At 43.5% G+C, this 26,499-nt stretch overlaps 1 protein-coding gene across 1 annotated transcript in view; it reads right to left on the minus strand.

Moving 5' to 3' along the window:
- The window catches only part of CDH13 (cadherin 13), a 2,339,058-nt gene that overhangs the window by 418,424 nt on the left and 1,894,135 nt on the right, over positions 1-26,499 (minus strand). Inside the window, exons 9-10 of the mRNA XM_085638428.1 lie at positions 22,883-23,065; positions 5,878-6,131 (exon numbers count right to left, since the gene is read on the minus strand). Of these exons, the coding sequence (XP_085494554.1) occupies positions 5,878-6,131; positions 22,883-23,065 (437 nt within the window). The remainder of the gene's footprint in view (positions 1-5,877; positions 6,132-22,882; positions 23,066-26,499) is intronic.

Below are 26,499 nucleotides of genomic sequence, written 5' to 3' on the forward strand. Positions count from 1 at the left end.
GACCCCAACCCACACCCAATGAGTGACAGGTCACAGGAGGGGTCTCACTTCGCCCAAAGACATACGCACACCCAGGGAAAACCCTGATCAATCCCACAGATACATAGCTGCACCACAAACAGGTCAGAGGAAATTGGCCTCCAAAAACACATTTGACTAAAGGTGCCTGCTCCCCAAAAATACCACAAAGCTTTCTGTCACATGTAGCTAGAAGCACTCAGCCAATCAGAACACAACATACACACTACATGTAGTGCTCACATGCTCCCCACACCAGACATCTGACACATACACATTGGCCCACCCAAGATCTCCCCAAGATCAGGAGTCACCTGTGTCCTTATCAGATGCCCAAACTTGTTATTTACGACTAAGATTCTTTTCAAGATAGCAGAATTGGCTTATTGTGCCTCACAAAAAGTATATATTGTTGTCCGAAACTTTGTACAGCGAGAGACTTTCTTCAGACGCACTCTGTCGATACTCTCCCAGTCGCTGCGTTTAATTACACAAACTTGTTCCGGTTCTGCCAAACGCCTCATGCATTTTCATTTCTTTAGGGTAAATTCATAGCCGAGCGACACTTGAATGAGGGATTCAATTGCTGGTTAACAATTGATCTAACTTAATTAACATTCTGCTTCCTTTAGAGCTGTGGGCTAAGGAACACCTCTAGACCACTGCACTGACCACCAACTGTGTTGAACATACCATCAACATGCAACCTCTGGCTGAGAAATAATTCACTAACCTAAATGCCAAGCCCTCTGCCCCAACCTCTCCTATCTTTTTTGTATGGACGTTTCTGCCCTAAATGTGGAGAACTCCACACGTGGTGGCCTGAATTTTAATAGTAAATGTAGAAGGGATTGGTTTGGAGCTGGAAAATATGGAACACGATACACATGAGTTTAAGGAGGATTAAAGATGTGTTAAGACATCTAAGTCTATAATTTAGTAACTTTGTACTCTGAAATGGTGAACAGGCTAAAGTAGTAAAGTTACTACATATTGTAAGAGTACATTTACATGAATAGATTTACTCATGTATAAATGTCTGTGAATAGGTCCTAAATTATTCAAAGTGTGGTGAAGTATTCAGTATCCTGAATACTTTACCACATGCTCTCTTTATCACCACTGATACATTTTCCTCAAAGTTATGGCAACATTTTTATACTGTCTTGATTTTCCAATAAATATGAATCCTCAAGCCCATTTCAAGTGTTCATCTAGGCCATGTATTTAAAATGTTTGGTTTTAATTCATACAATCTTCCAAAGTTAGAGTATGGCATATGTGTAACACATTCTTCTACTGATTGTTATGGCAATCGATTAGAGCATGTCAGGCCATTCAGGGCGATACCTTGATTTGGGCAATTCCATTAGGCAACAGCTATCACAACACTAGTGTAAGTTTTTATTTTAACAAAAAGATCATGTTTCCTCAAGAATTGCCACCTTTAGAGGTACTGAGCATTTGGCATGAGTTTACAATGTAATTGCTGAAATATGTGTTAAATATGAGGAAATACGCTTAGCTCATGTTTGACATGATTTATTACACCATTGTCAAATTCAAGATGGGGGCCTTTACTCCTATATTTTTTTTAACTATCTTAATTGAATCATTCTCATTTTTATGTTGACAGATCACACATATTTTCATGTTGCCAGCAGGATGTACCGTCATTCAATTTTTGTATGATTTAGTTACATTTCGAATAATAATGTGACCTGCATGTAAAAACTGTCAGCAATTCTTTGGCGGATGACTGATTGCATAATTTAAATGTACATTTCTTTTAATGTTTGCATGTTAAATTGTGTTATTTAAATTTTCCTTTGGTTCAAAAGCTCTAATAGAGATCTCAAAAATTGATGATTGTATTGCAGCATTTTTTTTAACACTGATAGGTAAAAAAGCATTTCTCCCTTGAGTTTATGTTTATGTTCTGCAATTTTTAATTTAGTTTAGGTAGGTGCAAGTTGTATGCTGATACAGCTACATACAATATCAAATTCAGAAATCGGGCTTATTCAATTCAAGTACAAAACAATAGGCAGCAATTGTACAAGGGTTTTCAACCCTCCAGGCCAATAGAAATTAGCAAGTTGCTTTGCTCCATACATACTTTTTCCAGTAATCAGGCACCTCCTCTAGGTTAAGCCATAAAATTGCTATGCTACGTTGCCTAAAGGAGTTGCCTACCTTTATTCTAAGATCTGTATGTTTATAAATTGAAAGAAACCTCAGTGGGCCCAAGCTTGCTGTCCTTCACACAACAGAAAAGTTTGAAAAATTGTTCCGCTCCATTTTTCCAGTGGCGGCTCATCCGCTAAGGCGTAGGGGTTTCACCACACTGCTTTAGGCAGTGTAAACAAGGAAAAATAAAATGATAATAACTCAAGGTTATTATTTTAGTTTTCCCTGTTGTGGCATCGTTGTGGGGTGTGGCTGCTCTCAGAGCAGGGGAAGGTGTCGTTTGCACTCCCTATATGAGCATGAGTGCCTGGCCGGCCCCCTCAGGCTGCCAAAACAGTCATGCGCACATACAATGGAGAACATGCCCACCCCTCCAACACCTGGCTTATAGCCGTGTTATGGTTCTCAGACCAATCACAATGCTGCATTGCAGCTTTGTGATTATCTGCAGGGAGTCCTGGTGCTCCTTGCTACCTGTCTCCCCCAAGAAGCCAGGAAGAGGCCAACTTATGAGAGATGGTGGCTGGCCAGCCAGCCGGCCGGAAGGTAAGTGAATGTTTTTTAACCCCTACCCATTCCCCCTACCCACCCCACTGCTGCTTCCAGGTAGCAGCTGCCACTACATTTTTTGAAAGGCAAAAATAGTGCAGCACCAGATTTAGCAAGTGCCCTGTGGATGAGATCTTCTGGAGTGCTTGCGCTAAATTTGTTACACCCTGAAGCATAAATTCCTAAATGGAGACAACAGCACAGGGTTCAGACAAGAAAGATGCGTGGTTTTGTGTAAAGCACATGTTACACAGTGGTATGTGAGGTGATTTATGGGTTTAGTCCTTGCTTGTGCTTTCTTTTACTTGGTGTTTAGGATTTAGGTCACAGACAGATCACATTACTCTAGCAGAATGTAGCCTGCGAGAGGTGAATGTTGCAAAATTTGGTGTAGCATCAGGACCAATTTCCAGTTCAAAGTAGCTTTTACCTGTAATAGTTGATTCATCTCTTCTGTTTGAGCACCATTGTGAAGTTTTTCATCTCACGAGTGCCTACATAAAGCCTCCAGTCCATGTGAGCCACACACCTTGTCCAATAGGAGCAAAAGCTGATAAACTAGCATCACGAAGAAGCTCGCAGATGAGATGTGTGAGTGAATTTCAGGCTGCAGTTGTAACTGCAACTAAGTACAACACAGTATTTCATTCTTGAAAGGTCAATAAAATAACATGATTTCGTCTGGATCATAACAATGTAAAGCAGTTTTGAAAAGTGCCACGTATAAAATAAATAATGGCATGAAATGTTCAAAATTAGAAACTCATAAGCCAATTTATTCTTAGTTGTTCATTTTTAATGATAAAATGAGCCCAAGAGTTTCGACCTTTACAATATATTTTAAATCGGATACATTTGTAGTCTCAATGTGGTATAGTAATTCACTAAATGTGGGTTTTCAGTAGCATCTTCTACAAGCTTGATGGGATCAAAGCACATGCAGAATTGCAAAGAGAGTTACATTGTGGACCAGTGTTATTTTATCCCCCTGCTGCATATTATCACAAGTTAGCCCTGCATGTAACTATCACATTATTTTACTAAAGAGAACTTTCGATGGCTCAGTTTTTTACAAATATGACTGCTTGCATGGTGTTCACTAACTAAAAAGGTGTATTTTAGCAATGTATTTGATAATTTCATTTCAATTTGAGAATATTTTTGTGAATGCATTTAAATAGTTTAAAATTGCAAAAAGAGTCACACTTCAAAATTCGGTTACAAAGGTGTTACTGTTTAATTTTTTTCCTTAATGATGTAACTGTAACAGTCGTATAACATGCGGCTTTGCAGACGTTTTATGAAAAACTACATTGACCACTTATAAATATTGTTGTCAGATCAAGCACTAGTTCTTGATATGGAGCAAACTGGAGGTAAAAGTCCCTCTGTGGTGTCATTCAACAAAGGTAAGCAAATTGCTGAACTCACAATAAATTCCATGATAGGTCTCCTGCATACCAAATCAAAAATCCCACATTATTGAAATGCAACGACATTAAGGATTTAGGATGCAGAAAAACGAGCACACACATGGCGCAACATAATACAATTTTTCCAGATGTAAAACCTGTCCTTGTTTGTTCGAATAGTTCTGTGGAAAAAAAACCCTTTGGGGACATCTGTCACAAAGGCAATGGACGACCTGACTCAATGGGGTCTCAGCAGTGACATAAAAGGGAATACTACAAATTAGCTTGCTAATTGATTCTCCATTCATTAAATATGGGAGTCTGTGGCAGCGTATGAGAACTAGTTCATGCCCCTAAAGATCTAGCAAACATAGATATGTAGTGATGTATCTCATATATGTAGGACGCGTGTGGTGTCGCTAGCTCTTGAACAATGTCAAAGGAGAGCATGGTGAACGCTCTCCTTTAGTTTAGAGGTTTGTGTTCGCCTGAAATCACTTGTCTGGTAAATTGTACTACAACAACAAACATAACGAGTGAATAAGACCTAACCATGTAACATAAACATAAACCTAAACTACTTCCTTCAAAATCCAGCAGATTAAGCACAAAAATATATGATCTTTGTAGGAGCAAACTGTCTGCAACTTAATGCCATAGGTATGCCAACAACCCTTTCATCTCTACTCATCTATAGTTGTGCGTGCATGGCTTTTATGGATTTCAACATCAAAAACAAAGATTCTTTGACGCTTTTGACACCACATAATATTTTCTTCAATACGGTTCTCAATATTGGTATCCAGAGTCCTTCCTTCATGTCATTTTGAAATAGTTTGCTATCGGTTTAAACAACCCATGTTAAACGTTTCAGAATAGCCACAACAATTAAAAATAAAACTATACAAAAGTTGATGTCAAAAGCTACACTTGGTTCTGTTTTAGTTTTAAGTAAATTATTTTCATTCTGATTAAAACTTTCACATTTGAGCACCAGGAGGCGGGGACAATTAGTTAAATTGTTTGCTGTGTTGGTGAGTTCTAATCCTGTGAGCTCCACATCACTAAACTCTTGCCAAAAAAAACTTTCCTTGATTAGGCTTGGTTCCCTTCTCTGTAAAATGTGAACGTTTCGGAAATGGGAAGAAGAGGTGACTACAAATGACATTCACAGCCGATGCTATATATTATTCTGTACTTTACCAATTACTATTAAGCTAATCAGCGACTTCAAAAATTATGTAGATTTTTTATTTGTTGTTAAATCCCAAATGTAAGAGTCAAATTCATTAATACAACTAACAGATGGGGCAGATGTTTTTGCAGGACCTATGCAAATAGCTTCAAAGGAGCCCCACTCCTGGTTTTAAGTAAAACAAAATGTTCTATAAAAGAAAAAGACAGACCGATTCACCATCTGGCGCCACATGGTTCTGTCCCTACCACAAGTTGCCTCCTACAAGATTCATCAGCCAGTCCTGCATTTTAAATCACATAAATATGTTTCTGGCATAAGTGTGCTCAGGGTGAAATGTGCGCTTTGACCCTTGCCCTAAAGACTGTCTTGGCTCCATCAAAGGAGAATTTTCCCATTTCCGCATCTGAAGGTTGAGCATTGTGCATGTTGGCTTTTCTAATGTTTAATTAGAGATTGAATCTGAGTAAAGAACTTTGCTTATTTTATGAAACAAGGGAAGATTTCACATACCTAATGGACTGATGCTGAAGAGTGTCTGGATCCACAGCAGTTATTGTGAAGACTTCACTGCCAATAGGGATGTTTTCTTGCTTCGTCACAGTCATGGGGTTCGGTCGGAAAAATGGACCTTCATTGACGTCACGAACAGTGATCTGAACTGTCGTCGTGGAGCTTGGCCCGTAGGAGATATCCGGAATTAATGGGTCTTCATTTTCGACTTTGATCAGCAGCGTGTGGAAAGCTAAAATCTCGTAGTCCAAAGGCTGTAAATCAATTTTGTTTATTGATTAATTGTAAAAGAAGTATGACAAGTTCCAGCCCTTAAACAGACATCACTAATTCATCATGTGCATGCACACTTGGGTGATTATTAAATCCATATATATTTCAGTTTTTTAGAAACCAAGTGTAAGAAAATGGGATGTTGATTGACCGAGGTCTAAGCCCTGGTCAGGTGGCAACCACAATCCCTGTCAGGGTAATTCACAAGAAAAGTCCAAATTAACCTGTGTCCACCCCTTTGATAACAGGTGGTCAGCCAACTGACACTTGTGGTCACTCTGGGTAGCCTGGAATCAAGGCAACCAGGATTATTCTTCCTTCTTCAGATAGAAAGGCAGTCATTAAAGCAGGAGGGCATTCCCTCTGACTCTTCCACAGGCTCAGCAGTGTTCTGATAACACTGAAGATGATGGCATACCAGAGGCTAACCCGTCGGTGCCCGTCCATGCCTGGACCTCACCCAGGTCCAAAAACCCTGGTTCCCGCAGATACACCGCTGTTGAGTTCCAAGCCCCAGAACGCACAACAAAAAATGCTGCCACAGCTCCCCATAATCAATAATAGGACCTTTCCCCTGCCTGCACTGTCACTTCTCCTGCAACATCAGAGCAACCACACACACAACCACCACTACATTGACCAAACCACGCATTGCACCTGCTTCAAAGCAACTCAACTGCCTCCTCCTCAACACACGATCACTCTGTAAACATGCCACTGAAATCTCTGACGGCGTCACCACCCTCACCCCTCATGTTATCTTCCTCAATGGACCTAGCTCACCCCTGCATCCTCTCGTAACATCGCTACAGCAACATCGGACAGTTACAAGATAGCGCACCATAACCGTATCAACAAACACAGAGATGATATTGGTATCATCCAGGAAGAAAATATCCACTGCACCACTACCACAGACAACACCGCTCGGATCATGGAACACCTCAACTTTCAACTCCAAACAGTTGGCAAATCCACCCTCAGGGGCACCCCTGCTTAAGACCTCCAGGACCACACCCTAGCATCTGCAGTGCTATTACTGACTTCATCACCCCACTCACCATAGACTACAAGTACTACATCTTCCTCAGAGACCTCAACTTCCACCTCAACGACCTCCACAACACCAACACCCCCACCCTCCTCGAAAGCATGATTAACATTTGCCTCACCCAATGAGTCACCAGCCCCACACACAGTGCAGGACACATGCTTGACCCCATCGTCACTGCCCACAACAGAGTCAAGTACAGTCATCTCACCCAGACAGTCCACACCATCATCCACTTCATCATCACCAGATTCCCTCAGAACCACCTGAGGCCACCCAGTGCCTGCACCACAGCTGCAGCAAAGCATCAGAGAGCCAGTTCCCACCCTGACACTGCTTCCAACATGGAACAGGCTGTCAAGAACTTCACTGCCTGGATCCCAACAGTGCAGATAGAATTGCAGCATCAAGCCCAGCAAATACAAGAGATCCACCAAACAGGCAAGATGATACACCTCAGCTGAGAAACGTGAAATGCAACTGCAAGCATCTAGAAAGGAAATGGTGCTTAGCAAGGAAACTGCAGACAGAACCACATTCAAGATTGCCCTCAACCACTACCAGCAGTTCCTGAAGGAGACAAAACATTATGCCCACATGGACCACATCAAAGCCAGCTCCAACCACAGCACAGAACTCTCCAATATTGTCAGAGTTCTCCAATCCTTCAGCCACCGAAAACATTATCACCCCTTCCAAGGAACTTTGCGACACTTTGGCAGACTTCTTCTACAACAAGATTTCCTACATCTACAAGAACTTTTAATCCCAGCCCTCCCCCTCCGACCTCTTCAGCCAACTTGCTCCCACAGAAGCATGCCCTGACCACAGACTCACCACAGGACCAGTTTACCACACAGAACACCACATCAATCATAATCCCTATCCACTCAGGAGCCCCCATGGACACCTGCCCTCACCTTATCTTCAACTTCAGGAGCAAGATCAGCAGTGAGCAGACCACCCTCTTAAATGCCTCTATCACCATAACCACCTTCCCCGAAGAATGGAGCACTCATAAGTCAATCCCCTACTCAAGAAACCGTCTGCCAACCCCAGTGAACTAAAAAACTATCTTGCCATCTCTCTGCTCCACTTCCCCACCAATGTCAACAAAAAGGACATCAACCACCAACTCTCAGAACCCCTGGAGAATAACCATCTTCTGGACACCTACTAATCCAGATTCCATACCAACCACAGCATTGAAATTGCCATGATCGTTGTCACTGATGACATCAGAACCCTCCTCGCTTGGTGAGAAATGATACCCCCATCCTCCTCAACATCAGCAGCGTTCAACACCATATCTCACCACAGCCTGAGCAAAAGACTACATCTTGTCGAAGTCCAAGGAGATGCTCTCAAGTGGATCACCTTCTTCTTCACCGGAAGAACCCAGAGTTGGTCTGCCAGTGTTCACCTCGGAACCCAAGAACATCATCTGCGATGTGCCTGAAGGCTAGCCCATCTGCCCCACTCTGTTCAACACTTACATGACCCCCTTGGTCAACATCGTCAGAGCCCATGGATTAAACATCAAACTCTCAGTCTCAGAAGACCCCGCAATCATGAGAGCCAACTTCCGCAGGTGTGTGATTAGCGTCACAGACTGGATGAAAAATAACTGCCTGAAACTCAAAACAGACAAAATGGAAGTGCTGATCTTCAGCAACAACACATCCCCATGGAACGATTCCTGGTGTCCCTAGGAACCGGGAGCCTCAACCATATCAACAGATCATGCTCACAACTTTGGCATTATCTTAGACAGCAAACTCACCATGAAAACCCAAATCAACACATTCTTATTTGCTTCCTTACTCACTCTTCGCATGATCCAGAAAATCTTCAAATGACTCCCCATCAACTCCAGATGCACGTTCACTCAAACCCTAGCCACCAGCCACATGGACTACGGCAACACACTCTAAACAGGAATCACTGCTCACCTCTTGAAGAGACAGTAAACCATACAGAACTCTGCGGTCAGACTCCTCCTCAACCTCCCAAATGGACCCACATCACCCCTCACCTCAAGAAACTCCACTACAGAAGATATGTCTATTCAAGATACTGATCCACACCTGCAAAACCCTTCACAACAAAGGACTAGCCTACATCAACCACTGCCTGAACTTCTACCACCCCTCCAGACACTTGCAATTAGCCTCCCTCTCTTTCTCACCCCCGCATCTGCAAAAGTAACAATGGAAGGTGCCTATCTCCTACGTCATAGCTAAATTCTGTAATGACTGCCCCCTGCACCTCCAGGCCTCCACCTCTCTCCTAGAATTCCAGAAGGCACTGTTCAACTGAACCCACCTGAAGTAGCAAGACTTTCAGTGCCTGGATAGCCTCTTGGGTGATTAGCCATGCTATATAAATCCTGCTTAATTGATTGATTAATAAGTGATTTTGACGATCCCTTTTTTATACCTGCTGCCAGCCTTTGTTTGGGGGAACTCCCTCTCATACCCCCGAAAACATGTTCTAGTCCGCTCTTCCCCTTCCCCTAGTCTTGGCTTCAAATCATCCAGGGTGGCAAGGGCAGGCCTACCGTCAGGTTCCTTTTTGTGTGCAGCAGGAAAGGTCCTTTGAAATATAATTAGGGCATGGTGCAGCTCCTCACCAGGCAACCTTCCTGAAAGACCCTCTCCCAGCTATACCCAGGTCCCATTGTTCACTGTTTGGGCCCAGTGCACAACCCTGAGGGCGGAATTATTTACATGCCCAGGCAGTTGGAAACTCTTAGAAAGGCCCCAGAATCTTAGGCAGGAAAATGTCAACTCTCTAAAAGTTGCTCTTTCAAAATGGTAATCTAGAATCCAACTTTACTATCAAAGAAGATTTTAAACTACAATTCATTTGAGTGTAAACAGTATTTCACTATCTATTCGCAATCTGAAGATGCAAATATTATTTGAAATAAGGTAACCACTGTTAGTCTATGGGAGATATAGGTCTTACACTTTGAGCAACGACTTTAAGATATTTTCTTTGCCAGAACATGTAAAAAAATTAAACTAACGTCCTACTTTTTCAATATCATGCACCTTGCCCTGTGAGCCTTTAGGGTCTACCTTATGGTTAACATTTAAGTAACTTATATGAATTAAAAAGGAAAGTTTAGGCCTAAGAAAAAGAAAAGTCGCCATGTCGAAATGGCAGTTTACAACTGCACTATAGGCTGCAATTACAGGTCTGAGAAGGTTTAAAAGGCTACTTTAGAGAGGGGCAGAGTGAGTGCTGCCGCCTACTAGCAGCATTTAACTTACAGACCCAGGATACATGAAGTACCATATTCAGGGACATTCAAGTAAATAAATGTACCAATCAGATTTGGGCCCATGTCACCATGTTTTAGGGAAAGAGCACAAGCACTTTAACACTGGTCCGCAGGGAAAAAAAGTGAGCAGAATCCTAAAAGCCAACACAAACCAGTTCAGAAAAGAAAGGCAGCAGAATCAAAATATGTGGGGTGATCCTCCAGAGAGGGCCAGGACCAACACCTGGGTTATATTTAATGTTTCCTTTGCACTGCCTATAATACTAGCTCCCCTTGGCAGAGACTTACAAATGATATCACTGTATTTGGGGCGAGGGTGTTGGTGAAAAAGAATGTTGTACTGCCTTAATTTTGGAATATAGAGGCTCCTGAGATGTCTATCTGAAAACTGTGAGTGTCAGAGCTAAAACAGTTAGGTCACACGGCCATCCCCTTTTCAACACCTCATGATTCCTAGTATTTTCACTATGCTTCCAGTAATTTATGGTGGTGGCACATCAGGTTCCTGTCTCAAAAAGTCAAAATGTGCCATTTGGAGTTTAGATCTTGCCACTGATGCACACAATCAGTCAAAACCAATACTAAATTATCTCATTCATGAATTGATGCATTTAGGAGTGGGTCCAAAACACATGCTTGCAAAGTTAACTTCTGTGCTGTAAGTAACTGCAGTTACAATTACCCGGGTTAATGGAACTCAATTTCCTAACATCGAAAAGATAAATATCTAAGCCCTCTTTTCTCAGATTTGAATGCATTTCCTGTGTATCAATGCATATTTCAGGTTGAACTCACTGACCCATTTTGCCAGATGCATGTATAACATTTGTTTCACACTATCTGCAAAGTATAGAATTTCTATTAGTAACTCGTCCAGAATTACTTCTCATTATTTTACTAAAGATTACATCCAATCATCACATTGTTCGTCACAGTCACTTCTATATCTCCATATACATTTTACACAAAAATGTAATCTTTTTTTGCTACTTTTCACTCCAGCATTGGTAAAGCCTATAGGTCTGGCTTTAATGTCCTAAATAGCAGATACGCGAGCAACTTGTGCAAAGATTTGTGCATGTCTGTGTTTTCATGTACTAGCGTATAAAAGCCAGACCTGTTGGCTTTGCCAACGCTTGATTTTTACACAGTATTGGAGGTGAATTAGAAATTAGCTTGAAGATTTTAATTTATCACAAGGAACACCAAAAAAGTCAAAGAAAAGGTTAAGTGAATAATGTCTTCATTTTCAAAGATGCAAAGGCAGGTCATTAATATGGGTTTTGTTGGAAGTGAGAAGGCGTATTGTTTGAAATTATAATGCTTAGAGTGTAAAATTCAGTGTTTAGCTAAACTAGGGATACCTTAGCCTTGTTGTTCATTTTCATTGTGATATTGCATTCTAACACATGACTAGCTGCTGATTTATTCTTTGCCATAATAAAGGATTTGTTTGTAGGCCGTGGCTCAGTAAACTGAGTGTACTTTCCCAAGGATAGAGCAACAGTTGCAGACTGAATAATGTACTATGTAACATTTCACATGAAAATGTGCACAGGAAATCCATGCAGAGGAAGAGTGAGAAAATCTTCAAATGTATTTTGTAGCTAATTTTGCCCTGTGCTTTATTACTATTGGCTGAGAGCATGTGAACCATGTAAATAAATGTATAAAGCTTTTCTCTAAAGCACTATAAAAGAGTGTGGCTAGTCCATGTTAGGAGGAGACCCTTTCTCCACTGTTTGAAGGTGAATCTACGCTGGATTTTCACCAGAAAGTTCTTTATTGATTTCCTCATTGGTATGCTTATTGATTTGTGTTATTTGATGGCCCAATTTGTGCATTTCTGTAATTTGATCGTTTGAGTAAACCTTTAAATTGAGAATATCATAGGTCAATTTCAGACAAAAACGAATTAGTCTTCCCTTCTGCATCTCTACGCTTTAAATAAAATAAGGTGGGTTCAATAGGGAGCATCAAAGTCTGATATGGTCTGCACCGCTGCTGATTCGGCGGCAGTGCTCTGAGTAGAGTGAATTGAAGTGTGGCTCAGCCCCTCAACAGTTGTGATTCTCAGTGTCTCCATATGGTTCAAGGAATTGTTATTGTTTGGGACAAAATAAAAACTAGATTGAAGACACCAGGGTGATCTGTTGGAAATAAATGTTTTTTTGTGTTCAAACTTGATATCAGTTATTTTGTAGTTCACCTGAGCAGTGCAACTTATTGGAATAAGCACACTTTTATAGTTGAATATCAACTAGGTTTTATAGAAATTATTACAGCTGTAGGTGTTGAACAATTAATATTTTCATTGGATTTTGGTTGAAACATTTCTTTCTTTCAAGTGGCCATACACAATCCAATTCCAATTCCAAAAATTCTTTATTTCGGCCATATAGACCATAAAAGATGCAATGGAAACATTACAAACATTAAAACATTATTTTAAAACACATTTAAATAGAGTCCGCTCTCCCAGCGAGGAGTGATTTAAAATTGCATTAGAAAGTTCAAGGGGCTCCAGAGGATTTTTTCTTTCTGATCAACCATATGGCCATAAGAAATTTGGAAACAGCGAACACAATGTGGCCCAGGGTGCTAGTTTTCAAAATCCTGTATGCCTGTGCATACTCTCTGAACCCCAGGTTCTTACAGAGCGGTGCTATCCAGTATTTTCTGGGCCTTTGGTATGCAGGGCACACAAACAAGATGTGGGGGTCATCTTCCACATGGTTGTTACAGCAGGGACATGTTTTATCGCCTCCATTTGTCCACTTGCAGGTGTATGAATTAATAGGTAGTGTGCTAAGCCTCCATTGAACATACAGTTTCCTCGCCAGGATGGGAAAGATATAATCCATAAAAGGTTCAAAAACATAAGAATTTTTGGATTCTAAAAATCGCAAAGTTAGGGTGCCGCTATTTTGAGCGTCCATCAAGTGAGCAAGGGACCTGGCTTTGTAGATTTGTGCCAGGGCTTTGCGCGAGATTGTTTGGCAGCCTCGCGCGGGGTCCTCCCACAGGACACGGAGATTGATGGCAGACAGTTCATTTTCCACAAAGGTGAGCCAGGGGATTTTGACGCTGCAGTTTAAACTCATGACATGGGTGAGATCCTCCCTATAATGATGAAGTTCGTCCGTAGACCAGAGCCTGTGCCAGAACTTCACTGGCTTTGACACAAGCTCCTCTGCAATAGGGGGGAGACCCATGTCCATTCTCAGAGGCTGAAGTGGCGTGGCACTTGGAAGGGCTAGAAGGCGCCTTAAAAAACTATTTTCCACTGTTGATAAGCCCTTCACCGCTTTGTATCCCCATAGCTCACTGCCATACATGGCCGCAGCCTTGGCCTGGGTCTTGTAAGTTTCAAGGGCCGGGCTTATGGGCTTGAAGGAAGAAGTATTAGCCACTTTCAGGATTGCACCCGACAGTTGGGATAATTTGGCCTTAGATCGTACTATCTGTCGGTCCCATGCTAAATTTTCCTGCAGTGTTACCCCCAGATATATGAAGGTGGACACCCTCTCAAGGCTGGCGGTCCCCAGGGTGGGATTGGGCCTAGTTTTGGTTGGTGGGTTGAAGATCATGAACTTGGTCTTTTCTGTGTTCACCTCCAACCCATGCTGATGACAGAAAAGACCAAATCCATCCAGGATCCTCTGGATCCCCATGGGGGATTTTGAAAGGAGGAGGGTGTCGTCGGCAAACATGATTGCCGGTACCTTCCTACCTGCCAAACAGGGGGCGTCATTGTCCTTGACGTTTTCCAGGTGTGAGATGACGTTATTAATGAATAAGCAAAACAGGGTCGGTGCCAAGACACAACCCTGCCTCACACCTCGACGGACAGGAAACCTGGATGAAAGTTTGCCATCTTTCCCACACCTGACTTGAGCATAGTTGTTCTCATGCAGCCTGGCTAAGATGTTAAGTAGCTGGGGGGGAATTCCTAACTTTTCCAGCACCTCCCAAAGTTTCCTGCGCGGGACTAGGTCAAAGGCTGACCTCAGATCCACGAAGACCATGTACAATCTCCCCCCCTCGATCCTCACCGTCTTCCAGTAGAGGAGAACGAGGCGGAAGATCTGGTCCATGGTCGACGTGTTTTTCCTGAAGCCAGCCTGCAGGGGACTCATGATGTCATTTTCCTCCACCCAGTCTAATAGATGGTTCAAAATAAGGCGCGCAAAAAGCTTTTGGGGAACATCTATCAGGCTAATAGGCCTGTAGTTTGCCGGACTCAAAGGGGACCCTTTCTTGTAAATCGGAACTATTTCAGCCCCTAGCCAAGAGGAAGGGACCGCCATACCTCCCAAAATAGCATTAAAAAGAACAAGAAAGTACGGGGCCCAGATGTCAGGGTGGTATCTGAACAAATCACCGGGTAGCTTATCCAACCCCGGTGCCTTCCCCAGCGCTAGGCGCTTCAGTGCTAGCTTCACCTCCCCCAAGGAAAATTCCAAGGCCACATCTGGAAGGCAGGGGGACTCCACCACCATCCCTTCCGGCCAGAGAGTGGTTTCTTGATATAGTGTCCCAAAGTGGGCCTCCCAAATAGAGGGGGCAATATTGGGTTCTACTGCGGATAGCAGATCCCCTGTTCCATTGTTTACCAGAGCCCAAAATTTTCTAGAGTCTTTGGATTTGAGGGCTTCAGTCAGTTCATGCCAGTGGTTCCAATCCCACTCTCCCCTTGCATTGGCCAGTGCTAACTTGTACCCCCTCCTAAGGGCTGCAATCTTCACCTTATCGCTACCCTCTTTAATTGCGGAAAGAAGCTCAGACTTAGTTTTCCTGCAGGTGGAGGTATACCAAGTCGGAGCGCGAGTCTTTTTCCTTCTAGTGGGCAGGGCCGGATTGAAGACATCTGCAAGGTCCCTCACTAAGGCCTGGTGAATGCCAAATAGTCTCTCATTGTAGTCAGAGGGTCTTGGTTGATTGATGAGAGCATCCACCTCCTGGAACCTGGGGAGTGCTATGCCATAGAGGTTATTTATAGCTTCTTCTTTATCAACTAGCTTCCCCCATTTCACCCGGCGCCTGCTTGTAGTGAGTAGTATGTCTCCCTGGTCGACTCCAGAATCGGTAGTTAGCAGCCCTATAGCAGGGGCTGGGTGCTGGATCTCCAACAAAAGGGAATTGTGGTCACTGTCTGTCCTCGGGATCACTCTAAAATCTTGAACTTTGGGCCACAGGGAAATATCTATAAAAATGTAGTCCAACCTTGACTCATGGCCCTTTTTGTTGAAAGTACACACCGAAGGAGTGTCAGAGGGGGTGCGTCCGTTACACGCCCTCAGTGCAAAGTTCAGAGTGAGAGAGGTAAGTTGTACTGCCAACGGAGACCAAGCTTTGGGGTGAGGTGAGGAGGAAGGTGGGACTCCCCAGTGGTCATCCTCGGCAGTAAAGGCACCCTCCATTAGACCTTCCAGGGGTTCAAAGTGGCAGTTGAAATCTCCTCCCATCACTATTTTCAAGTCACCTGGCAGTTGCCCTAGAAAAGATGAAAGATCAACTAGGGTTGGGGATTCCTTGCCCACAGCGACTGGTCGAGAGTAGACGTTAACAATAGCCCATGTACTTTTACCAGGCCATCTGAGGAGCACACACTGAATGTCCTGTGAAAGTGTATCCATTCTTTCCACCTGACACCCAATGTGGTTTGCCACCCAGATTGCTAAACCTCCCGAGGGTCTCCCCCTCCCATTCGACTTTGCCGGGATTTCAAAAATGTCATATCCCCTCCTAAGCTGTGGTGCCCTAGCCCATGTCTCCTGGAAGAGGAGGATGTCACTTTTACTGACCAAAGTTTCCCACTCCGGGGTATCCACCTTACTTGAGATGCCAGCTACATTCCAGGAAAGGATAGTCAGGCCTGGACCTTGAAATTGCGGACCTGCTTCACTTGGTGCAGACGGGATGTCATGTGCAAAATTACCCAGGTCACCCAAACCAGTAGTAATGGGCGACTGGGTGGGTAATTCAACAAGCTCCACCAATTGCGTTGTAAGAACAGTTGGTGTGTTTGGTGGATCCTCATCTGAAACTTGGATGCTTCCCAGGGCGGTCCCCCCCTCATTTGCAGGGGCCAGGGACCTTTTTTCATTTACGGGAACAGATGTACCTTCCCCCCTGAGTGTAGACCCATAGGCAGAATTTACTGGGTGTTGTGGAGTGTCCCCCCTTATTGGTCAATCTACTTGGTCCAGGCAGGAGAATCTATTCTGATGGACAAAATTGCCATGGGCGGGCAGTGTGTTGTGCTTGGGTCTGTACCGTGAACCATCTACGGCGAAGCCCACTCTGGTCCAACTCTGTTCCCTCCCCACTACTAAGTTGGAAACATTTGGGTAGAAGTGTGAGAGGGACACTAATTCTATGTTGGACTTATCCGGCCTTACCAGCCAGTTACAAATGTAAGGGGCAACCAGTGGGCTTTTAAAACTAATTATGATACAGTCCCCTACCCTGTTTTTGGGGGTGATTCCGATCCATGGGATCCTTCTGACCATCAACACATCACCTTTGATGTTAGAAGGGAGGGGCCTGTTAATATTAAGCCAGCTAATTACCTTATTACGGAGTGAGTCCTGTGGCTCTCTGGTGTCGCCAGTGAGCTCAGGAACTCCCACCATAATCGCTGTGTGGGGCACAGCCTCAGGGGGCAGATTGACCGCCCTGCGCCTAGTGTTGGGGCTAGTGGGGCGACCAGTATGTTCATTGTTAACTCGCCCCCCACTCGTTGGAAGGGGTAGTGTTGGTTGCTTAGATCTTCTAGGTGCAGGGACAGGGGGCCTAGACATTTGTGAAGAGGGCAGTGGGGGAGCATGACTTCCTGTAACACTGTGTTGTGCCCCAGCCGGGGCCTGTATGCTTGTTCCAGCAGTAGATGGTCTATTCCCTACAGATTCCCGGGGAGCCGTCTGTGCACTTGGACCCAACCCCCTGCTAGGACTATTCCTGTTATGTGCGTTTTCTATAGCCCTGAGTCTAGCAGCTATGGAGTCCAATTTTACAGACAGGGGCTCCAACAGGCTCCTAAGGATGTCCCTAAAAGAGCCAATTAGAGCCTCTGCCGCATTAGGAGGATTTCCACCAAATATGAACGGCCCAGAACACCCAGGTACCACTGTGGCTAATGGCGAGTCTGGTTGATCAGACCCAATTCCCGGGGAAGTAACCACGGGAGAAGCCGAAATGTCTGAGCTAACATCTAATGTTGGGTTGGTTTTATCCACTTTGGCCCTTTTTGCCCCTCTAAGCTTCCTTGACCTTTTCCTTTTCGGAGGATGGTCCACTCTACTGCCTACGGGATCTGTTGGCGCTGCAACTTGCCCTTCATCCTACGCCTTAGACATTTCCGCACAGTTCATAAACGGAGTGGTCTCCACCACCCCCGAGGGACGCAGAGGCTCGCTATCCCTCAGTAGATTAGACGGGGTCCTAAGTTGTTGGAGGACTGACTCGATTGTCTGATCAATGCTATCCATGAGAGATAGATGGGTGACGTCAAGGGGTATTGGAGTACTAACATCGATGGAAGAAGAGTCCGAGGGGTCCACTGAAACTGACGCGTTTTCTAAGTTTACCTCAAGGAGAGTGTCTGATACTGTGCAACCTTTGCTAGCCGCAGCACTGGTCTTCGGAAAGAATTTTTCCAGTGTGCTAGAGCACTGTTGGGCAGCCTTACTCCTGGATACTCTAGTAGCCATGGTGAGAGGAACAGTCAAAGCCGCAGGCTGATGGAGTATGGAGAAGAGCCTTGAGACAGGGACAACGTTAGAGGGGGGGCCCGGTCCGGTCTCTGCCGGCCTCTAACGGCCTAAAACGGCCCGCTCTTTGCCCGGTCTTCGCCCGCTTCCTCGTCCGCCCGCGTCCCGCGTACGTGTTCAAGGCGGGGTTAAAGTAGAGGAGGAGAGAAGGGGGCGGGAAGAGGAACCAGGTGCGCGCGGTGGACGGCGCAAGCACTTCTGGACCTCGCAGTCCCGCTCCCTATGCAGGTGGCGTCTGAAGCACTTCCCCAGCCGAGGTGACCGAGCCGAAATGCTCCCAGGCCACGCAGAAAATCTTGGAAAGGGCTCCGCTGCTGATAGTGCCCCTGGAACGGCCAAAAACACTGTCCACAATTCTTCCCGCTACAATCGTACTCTTGGTAATCAACTCTTGGTAATTAACAGGAGTTGTGGGAAATGGCCAACATCCTGGAAGGAGGTATCCCAGAGGCCTTTCAAGGTACAAGTTAGTGGTGCTGGAACCAGTGCTTAGTTTGTACCGGTAGTTTCCAGTGCTCACACAGGCACTTAATTGGCAACGCCAGCGCTTATGGCAGTCTACCACATGGTGGTGCTGTTTGTCTAATTTGGAACTAAACACAAAAGTTTATTAATTCAATATACATCTAAAAGGATTATAACTCTGGGGGCCTTGAATAGTCTATATTGTCACTTTTGTATGAGTTTAATGGTTGGTAGTTGGTTTGGTACTGTCATGGGGTGCGTGGACCTGGGCAATGGGTGATGGAGTCAACAGTGTCCCTACTGATGAGGGCCCCAGAACTCATGTTATAAATCAAGCATTGACGGGAACTCATTTCAAAGCTAGTGTGTGGGAATAATATTTTCAGGTAGCAAAACGTCAACCATCAATTACAGCCTATAAGTACTCCATTTCTGCGAGGCCATTTACGCCCCTGCCATCCCATGCTGAGCTTCACTACACTAATGCATTCCCTTCAGTTACCCCATGTTAGATTTGTGGAGAGTGAAGAGAGTGTGCCTATATGCAACATAATCAGAAAATATCACTCTGGTGCCTGGAACAATAATCCAGATGTTTTCAGCTCACTATGAATGTTTATATTCTGTTATGGATGTAGCTGAAGCGATTTTACAAATAATCTCCCACAACAGAGATCAAGAAAGAAGAAACGTTGTCTATACTGTACTCAGATCGGTTGGTCTAGCATCTTCTCGATTCTTGGTCGACATTGATAATATCTAGTGACCGCCACAAATCTTTAGGTTCCTTTTTCACATACATGAACTAAAATGGTTTCTCAGAAAATTAATAATTAAGGGACTTTTCAATCAATAGTTTAAAGCCGTAGAAGATTGCAAGATCAAAATATCTCCTCTCTGGATGGGGTTGGATTCTGAATGTTTAACTACTGAGAGCATCGTTGGCATCAAGGGCCAGATTTGTCCCTTCAGTTCTCCTGGAACCATCACTTTGGCAGAAATGAGAGCCACCATTTTAGCTTCCAGTTACAATGTGTTGTGAATGGGAGAAACATGAATACGCTTGGGCCATGTGTTCAGAGTGAAGGACTCCTTGCAGTCATTAGTTTGGCTCGTATAAACACTGTTCTCACTGTAAGGGAATATAGACAACCTTTTGTGCCAACTAGATTGGCTCAAGGTAGGTTCTTGGGTGAACCATGCAATTTTGGCCGCAGAGTGTGCCTTCTGGTTCTCATTTTAATTCATATCCCTTAAGGGGATAATAGCAGAAATATTCTACTAGCATTCTACGGAGGAGGTACAAATCTGGCCCAATATTTTTTTAAAGATCCTGCATAAAGTGTATCCTAAACCTTTAGCAGAAGTAACCATTAGTGTAATTTTGGAAACTGAACAGGACTCCAGTGCAAGTGAGTACCTGGTGGCCCACACACAGGAGGTTCATCAGGCTCTCTCTGGACTTTCACCTAGACAGACCTTCCCTGTGCATAATCCTGTGGAACAAAGAGAGCACTCTTAACTAAAGGGATAGTGCACATCTGTTTTCGGATGATTCCTGCATCCTTTTATAATGGTGTTTCTTCAGAAAATGGCCTACTAGAAGGTGAAATTGTCCAGAAGATATTGCTTTATCTTCCTACTAGGTAGAGCTGTCCGTGGGCAATCAAAGACCCTAACACTAACTTATTCACCAATCTTACTAAACCTGCGTGCTTCTCTGTTTGTTTGCATGCTATCTCCTATTACTTCTACCCAGAACTGTTGCACATTCCCATTCTGAGGTTGGCTACTTGTCTCATACAAGTGTGTTTATGGTGTCCTTCTGTCCATTAGCTGAAGAAGGAAAGCTAATTACCCAGCTGCAGCTCCACCAGCATCTAGGTATTTGGTAAAAGTGTTTTTTTATTTTAACTAGGTCTTTAATATGCTGCCTTTGCTCCTGTCTCTGTTTCTGTTATCTTTCAGCTCACCCCCATGAATCATGCCTTGCCGGTACTCCTCCCTGTGTCCCCATGTTCACTGCAGCACACCAACCTCTCCAGTTACCACTATTTCTTCCTTCTCTCTTCTCTTTTCCCGTGATCCACTGTCAGCTATTATGTTCGCTCTTTCTTTTTATGATCTAGAAATGTGTGTAATATTTCTGTAAGAATATATTTCTTGGAAATAAAGTATTTTTTTTAACACTGTCAGCTGGCTGTGTAACATCCTTCTGTCATTTGTTTCACACCAGGTGCCACTGTGTTCACTAAAGTGCATTAATTCCACAGTTCACTATTCCAGGTAACCTTTATCCTTTCTCCTGCTTGTTCTCCATGCCTTACCTGTCCCCCGCAGTAGAGTTTCCCATATTTCCAGCCCAGTTTGCTTGGATGACAAGATGGGAGGCCAGACCATATCTGTGTTCTAGCTGAGTTCTGCTTAGTGAATTGAAAGACCTGCCATAAGTAAGTTATTACGACAAAGAGTTTCAAATTTACAAGGTCTTTGGTATGGATACTGTTCTTTCCTGTTCTTCAATTATTGACTTGCTCAATCATGACTTTCTTTGTGGTTTTCACATTAGATACTGTGCCAGGGTACCAAATTGTGAGCCAGTGGCACATTCAGGATGCTTGATACACCTCTATCTCTCTCTCCAAGAATAGTCATGCTAGGGTGCAGCACGAACTTGGATATTCAGGTTTTATGTATCTCCACCACTTTTACACCATTGTCATTTTGGGCCATATGTAGGTAATTTCTATTTACCGATTCCTAAATACCGAATTTTACCGATTCGGTATTTAAGAATCGGTAAATAGAATGTAGGTAAATAACCGGTAAATTTTACCGATTCTGTAATATTCGTTATTACCAATTCGGTATTTACCGAATCGGTAATAAGGCATACCTTCCCATTCATTCCTATGGGCATGGAGGCCCATAGGAATGAATGGGAAGTCATTCACTATTACCTATTCGGTAAATACCGAATCGGTAATAGGGGGAGCATATTCATGGGTGGCAGGGTGTCACAATGACACCCTGTTGCACCCCTGAATCGTGCATGTGTGCACATGTGGCGCACATACATGCCCTAAGGGCATGTATGTCTGCCACATGGCACTTTTAAAAAAGCACAAAATTGCTTTTGAAAAGGTATTCGGTATTTACCATCAACTTGTACCAAAAATGCACTCACTTTAGTGCTCCCTACATAGGATTTAAGGATTCGGTAATTTACCGATTCGGTATTTAACCGATCTCTTAAAATACCGAATCGGTAAATTACCGAATCCTTCAATCCAGCCTCCTACATCTCAAAGGGCTAAATACCGGTCGGTAGCGGAAAATGTACCGATTTTCGGCCGTTACCGACCGGTATTAGCCCACCTACATATGGCCTTTAATCCTTTCGATGCATTTAAAGTGTCAAATGTAGCCAAAACCGTGCATTTGCAAACTCCGTTTTTGTTTTTAACTAAATATTACTTTACACACAGTTTATTATTATAAAACACTAACGTTTAGCTGGTCAGAATATGTAGGAAGCATGAAATAGAAATGTGCAAATGTCATAATTTCCTATGCAATAAATATTGGAATTCTGACGCAGTATGCACAGTGATTTATATTGTTGTTCTGAGTCTATTTGTAATTATTGCATTATAAACTCTTGCTTTTTGCCAAAGCCCTCTTTGAAATTCACACTAAAAGTAACTCAAGCTAAATATTTTGGCAGAGATGCTAATGCACAATTTAAGTTGTTCTCCTACTCAAATACTGCCCATTCCCCATGAAAAATGCATCCGTTTTAATGATTTAACACATTTAGAAATACATTTTCCTCTGACAGTATCGTACTACACAAAGTGGGTTTTCAGAATTTCTCACAGAAAATTGTTATAAGAACTCTGAATCTGGGGCACAGTAGAATGTATCATTTTTTTATTAGAAATTCCTATTTTTTCTAGTGCAGATGTCATTAAATCTGCCTAAGGCAGGAAAATAACACGTTACCTAAGCTCAGGCTATCTGTAATTTTGGGGGTGAAAATGTGATATTCCAAGGCACTTGTAAAGGAGCGCTGCCTAGGCCAAAATAATACAATTTATACAAAAAGAACAAAAACAGAACTTAGATAGTTTTACAGAACAGACATCTTACCTTGACAACAGACAGCATGCCCTCGTTATTTTGGGGGTTAGTGTGAATCTCAAAACTTTGGCCCGGGTTCCCGTTGATGATGGTGTACACCGCTCTCCATGCCCCCGTCGTAGGATCATCCTTGTCTTCCACCGTCAAGTTAACAATCACCCCGGTCACTCCTTCATTCACCGTTGCATGAAACTAAAGACAAATCAGAAAGTCAGAAGATGTTGATTTAATTTGCTCCATTCACAATGCACGGGTATTTTCAAACCAGTTCAAATCATTGCAACCAATTGAGGAATAAGGATCTACCTGCAGGTACATTTCTCTTCCTCTGAATAATGCATTGATTGGGTAAGGCGTGGAAGGCATAAGTACTTAGGCGCATCCAGCATGATCGATTGCAGGTAAGTAGGAATGTGATGGGAAGAAAGCATGTGAATACTAGAACAGCTGATGAGTGATGTGAACAATCACTGCCAGCGAAGTGCCATTAAATAAACCTTGGACTACTGGTGGCAGACTAGAATGCTGAAGTAGCTCCCTGGTGGGGCTGCCTTTTGGAAATGACTCGACAATGATGCAGGGATGGTTTAATCCACACGCTTAAACATTCGTCATATCTCTGAATAATGTCTCCATAGAACAACGAGACCACGGTGTCATTTGCAGAACCATCATTCTCACCTCCAATGCTTGTGTTTGATAGTTTTTCACTTGCATGTCATTTTAAATGCAGCGAATTCTCATCTCTGCGTGGGAGTTAATTATTTATCTCAGTTCCTCGCCATGAACCAAGATGTGGTTCTGCACAGTCACACTGGTGCGCCGTTGTTTGCAATTTAATAAGATGCCCTGTTTCCTGCAGGTGCTGTGGTGTCTGCTAAATTGTAGCGTGGGTGGAGTTAAATTCCAGAATAAATATTGTTTTCAACATTCAATTTAGTTGCTGGTAAATGCACTGGTGAAGTTGCGTTTACTTGTAAAGTCACAAAGCCATTTCTACTCATAATGCAGTTTTACAAGCAGCACAAATGGCTGGATTTACAACTGTTACCTGTATACCAAAGCTGATTTGGCAGTCATACTCCCTTGCAATATTTCTCCAAGATCAGGAAACAGTACACAATGGTAAATCAGACATAATGGTTGAGAAGTGGGCAATGTCTGCTCGATCGTGAAAGTTTGTGAGCACCTAAAAACATATGAGGGGGCAGATTTACATTCCCTGGCGCATCCCTGCAAATCAGCAGGGATGCGCTAGGGAAGATGCGGCACGCAAGTTTGCCCTTGCGCCACCCCAGATGCGCCGCATTTACAATGCGGTGCATTGTGGCGCAAGGACAAGCAGATGCGTGACGCATCTGCCGGCGTAAGGTTGGCGCAGTGCTGAAGTTGTGTCGCAAGCGCGACGCAACTCCAGCACTGTTCCAACTTGCCCTATCCCTAACATGGTGCGTCTTGCCTTACGCTTGCTTAAAGCAGGCGTAAGGATTTGACGCACCAGCGTTGGAAAAGTGACTGCGTGAAATCTTGTAGATTTCACTGCGTCACTTTTCCGAGGCTTTTTCCGACGTAACGCCCACCCTGCATACATTAAACATGACGCAGTTTTAATGTGGCGCAGGACTTTACAACGTGACGCATCTCCCTAAATGCGTCATGTTGTAAATCTGTCACAGCATGGCGTTAGCTTTGCGCCACCGCTGCATCACAAAAGTGACGCCACAGCGACGCAACAGTGGCGCACGGGGCTTGTAAATCTGCCCCGAGATGTGGCAAATTCACAAACATCTTACCAACTCTCTCTCCTTGCCTTGGAACAGTCAGATATATACTCCTGCCAAATGCTGTAATAAATGACCTTTTATTGGGTGAGAAGGTGAATTATCAATTGGGGCGGATTTTAGTCCAACACAAGTCATAAATTCACCATCTTGTTCGGTCCAGTTAAAGGGTTCCGTAATTTGAACCTGCGCTCAAGCTCTGGTAGCCACAGCACAAAGCAGACAGGCCTAACTCAAGAAAATGTGCAAAGCATTTAGAAGTACCAAATTAGTTAAAACGTCTAAATCACAGCACAACAATAATCCCACTTCAGACTAGTGGATTGCACAGTAGTGTTGTAGTTCATAGGTGACATTTTACTTTCCATGCCATAGGTATACTTTAGGAAATTAAGGATGAAAATTAGGGATGCTTTAGGGTGATAACTCATGCACAGGGGCCTGATTAGCATGTCCTAGTGCACAGAGTCAAAAAACCTCATCAGCATCAGTTCACAATAAAATGGGGATGACCACACAGAAAGAGGCACTTTTGTTATATAGAGTGAAAAGGAAACTGAACATCCCAAAACAATGTGGCGTTCAAAGAAAAATGTTTTCTCGAAGTGGGAAACACATTTTCCCTATGGTGACAAAATATGACATTTCACAGAAGTACTGCATTTCCACCCTGATGAATTGTACGGTGAGGCAATGCCAACACAAAATATGAAATCACATGGCCTTCTCAGAAGTATGCATGGAAACCTGTAACTCGACCAATTTTCCAGGGAAACTCCTGGGATGATTTAAGAATTGAAAAATGTTGTTAATCAGCATCAATACATAACTGTAACTTGTTGGGTGCAGACAGGGCTAGACTGAAGAACAAAATTATCCCTTACAAAGCATGTCACACCAGCCCACACTACAGCAGGTGGGGAATAGAATTTCACCTTTCTTCAGTCATGGCAGCACAGCCTCCCTTGAAAGCCATCGTGCAACCTGCAGCCTACTATGGGACCAAGTGGATGCCAGAGTAGCAGAATGGTCAGACTGTATCTTGATGTCAGACATTTTTCCTGAATTGGGCCCTGTTGGTCTAGTCCCTCTCTACAGGGTCATCCCCAACATTTTTGACTTCACTCTCCTGTTTTCTGAACGCATTGGTGTTGACTTTTAGGATTCTGTGCACTTTACCACTGCTAACAAGTGCTAAAGTACTCTCTCCTTTAAGATTAGCTTACACACAATTGGCATATTTAGTTTACTTGGAAGTCCTTAGTAAGGTAGTACTATATGTACCCAGGGCCTGTAATTTAAATGCTACTATTGGACCTGCAGAATTTATTGTACCACCTACTTAAGTAGCCCTTTAAACATGTCTCAGTCCTGTCATAGCAGCCTGTGTGTGCAGTTTTTAACTGCCATTTCAGCGGGGCATGATAAACCTCTTGCCTAGCCAAAGCCATCCTTTAAGTCTAAGGTAGGCGCTACAAAATACAGAGGGAAAGATGCTGTGTATTTGAACAGTTGGACATGTATTTTTAAGATTTAACATGTACTGGTAGTGAAAGTCTCCAAAGTTTGTTTTTGGCTACTGTGAGGCCTACCTATCCCACAGGACAGCATTGGGTTCCATTGTTGCATTTAATAAGTGGTAACTTTCAATTGGGAGAAGATAGGAAAGCCAAGTTTGGTGTCTACAGAATTGAAAAAACCCTCTTTAATAGTAAAGTTGGATTTTAAGTCACAATTCTGAAAAAGCCACTTTTCGAACATTTGATTTTTCTTGTCCCAATCATTTGGTGCCTGCAGCCTGTACCCTGGGTCATATGACTAGGTGTAGCTGGCAGTTGGTCTTTG

The sequence above is a fragment of the Triturus cristatus genome, chromosome 12, assembly GCF_964204655.1.
Source record: "Triturus cristatus chromosome 12, aTriCri1.1, whole genome shotgun sequence".
In the NCBI taxonomy this organism is placed as follows: Eukaryota; Metazoa; Chordata; class Amphibia; order Caudata; family Salamandridae; genus Triturus; species Triturus cristatus.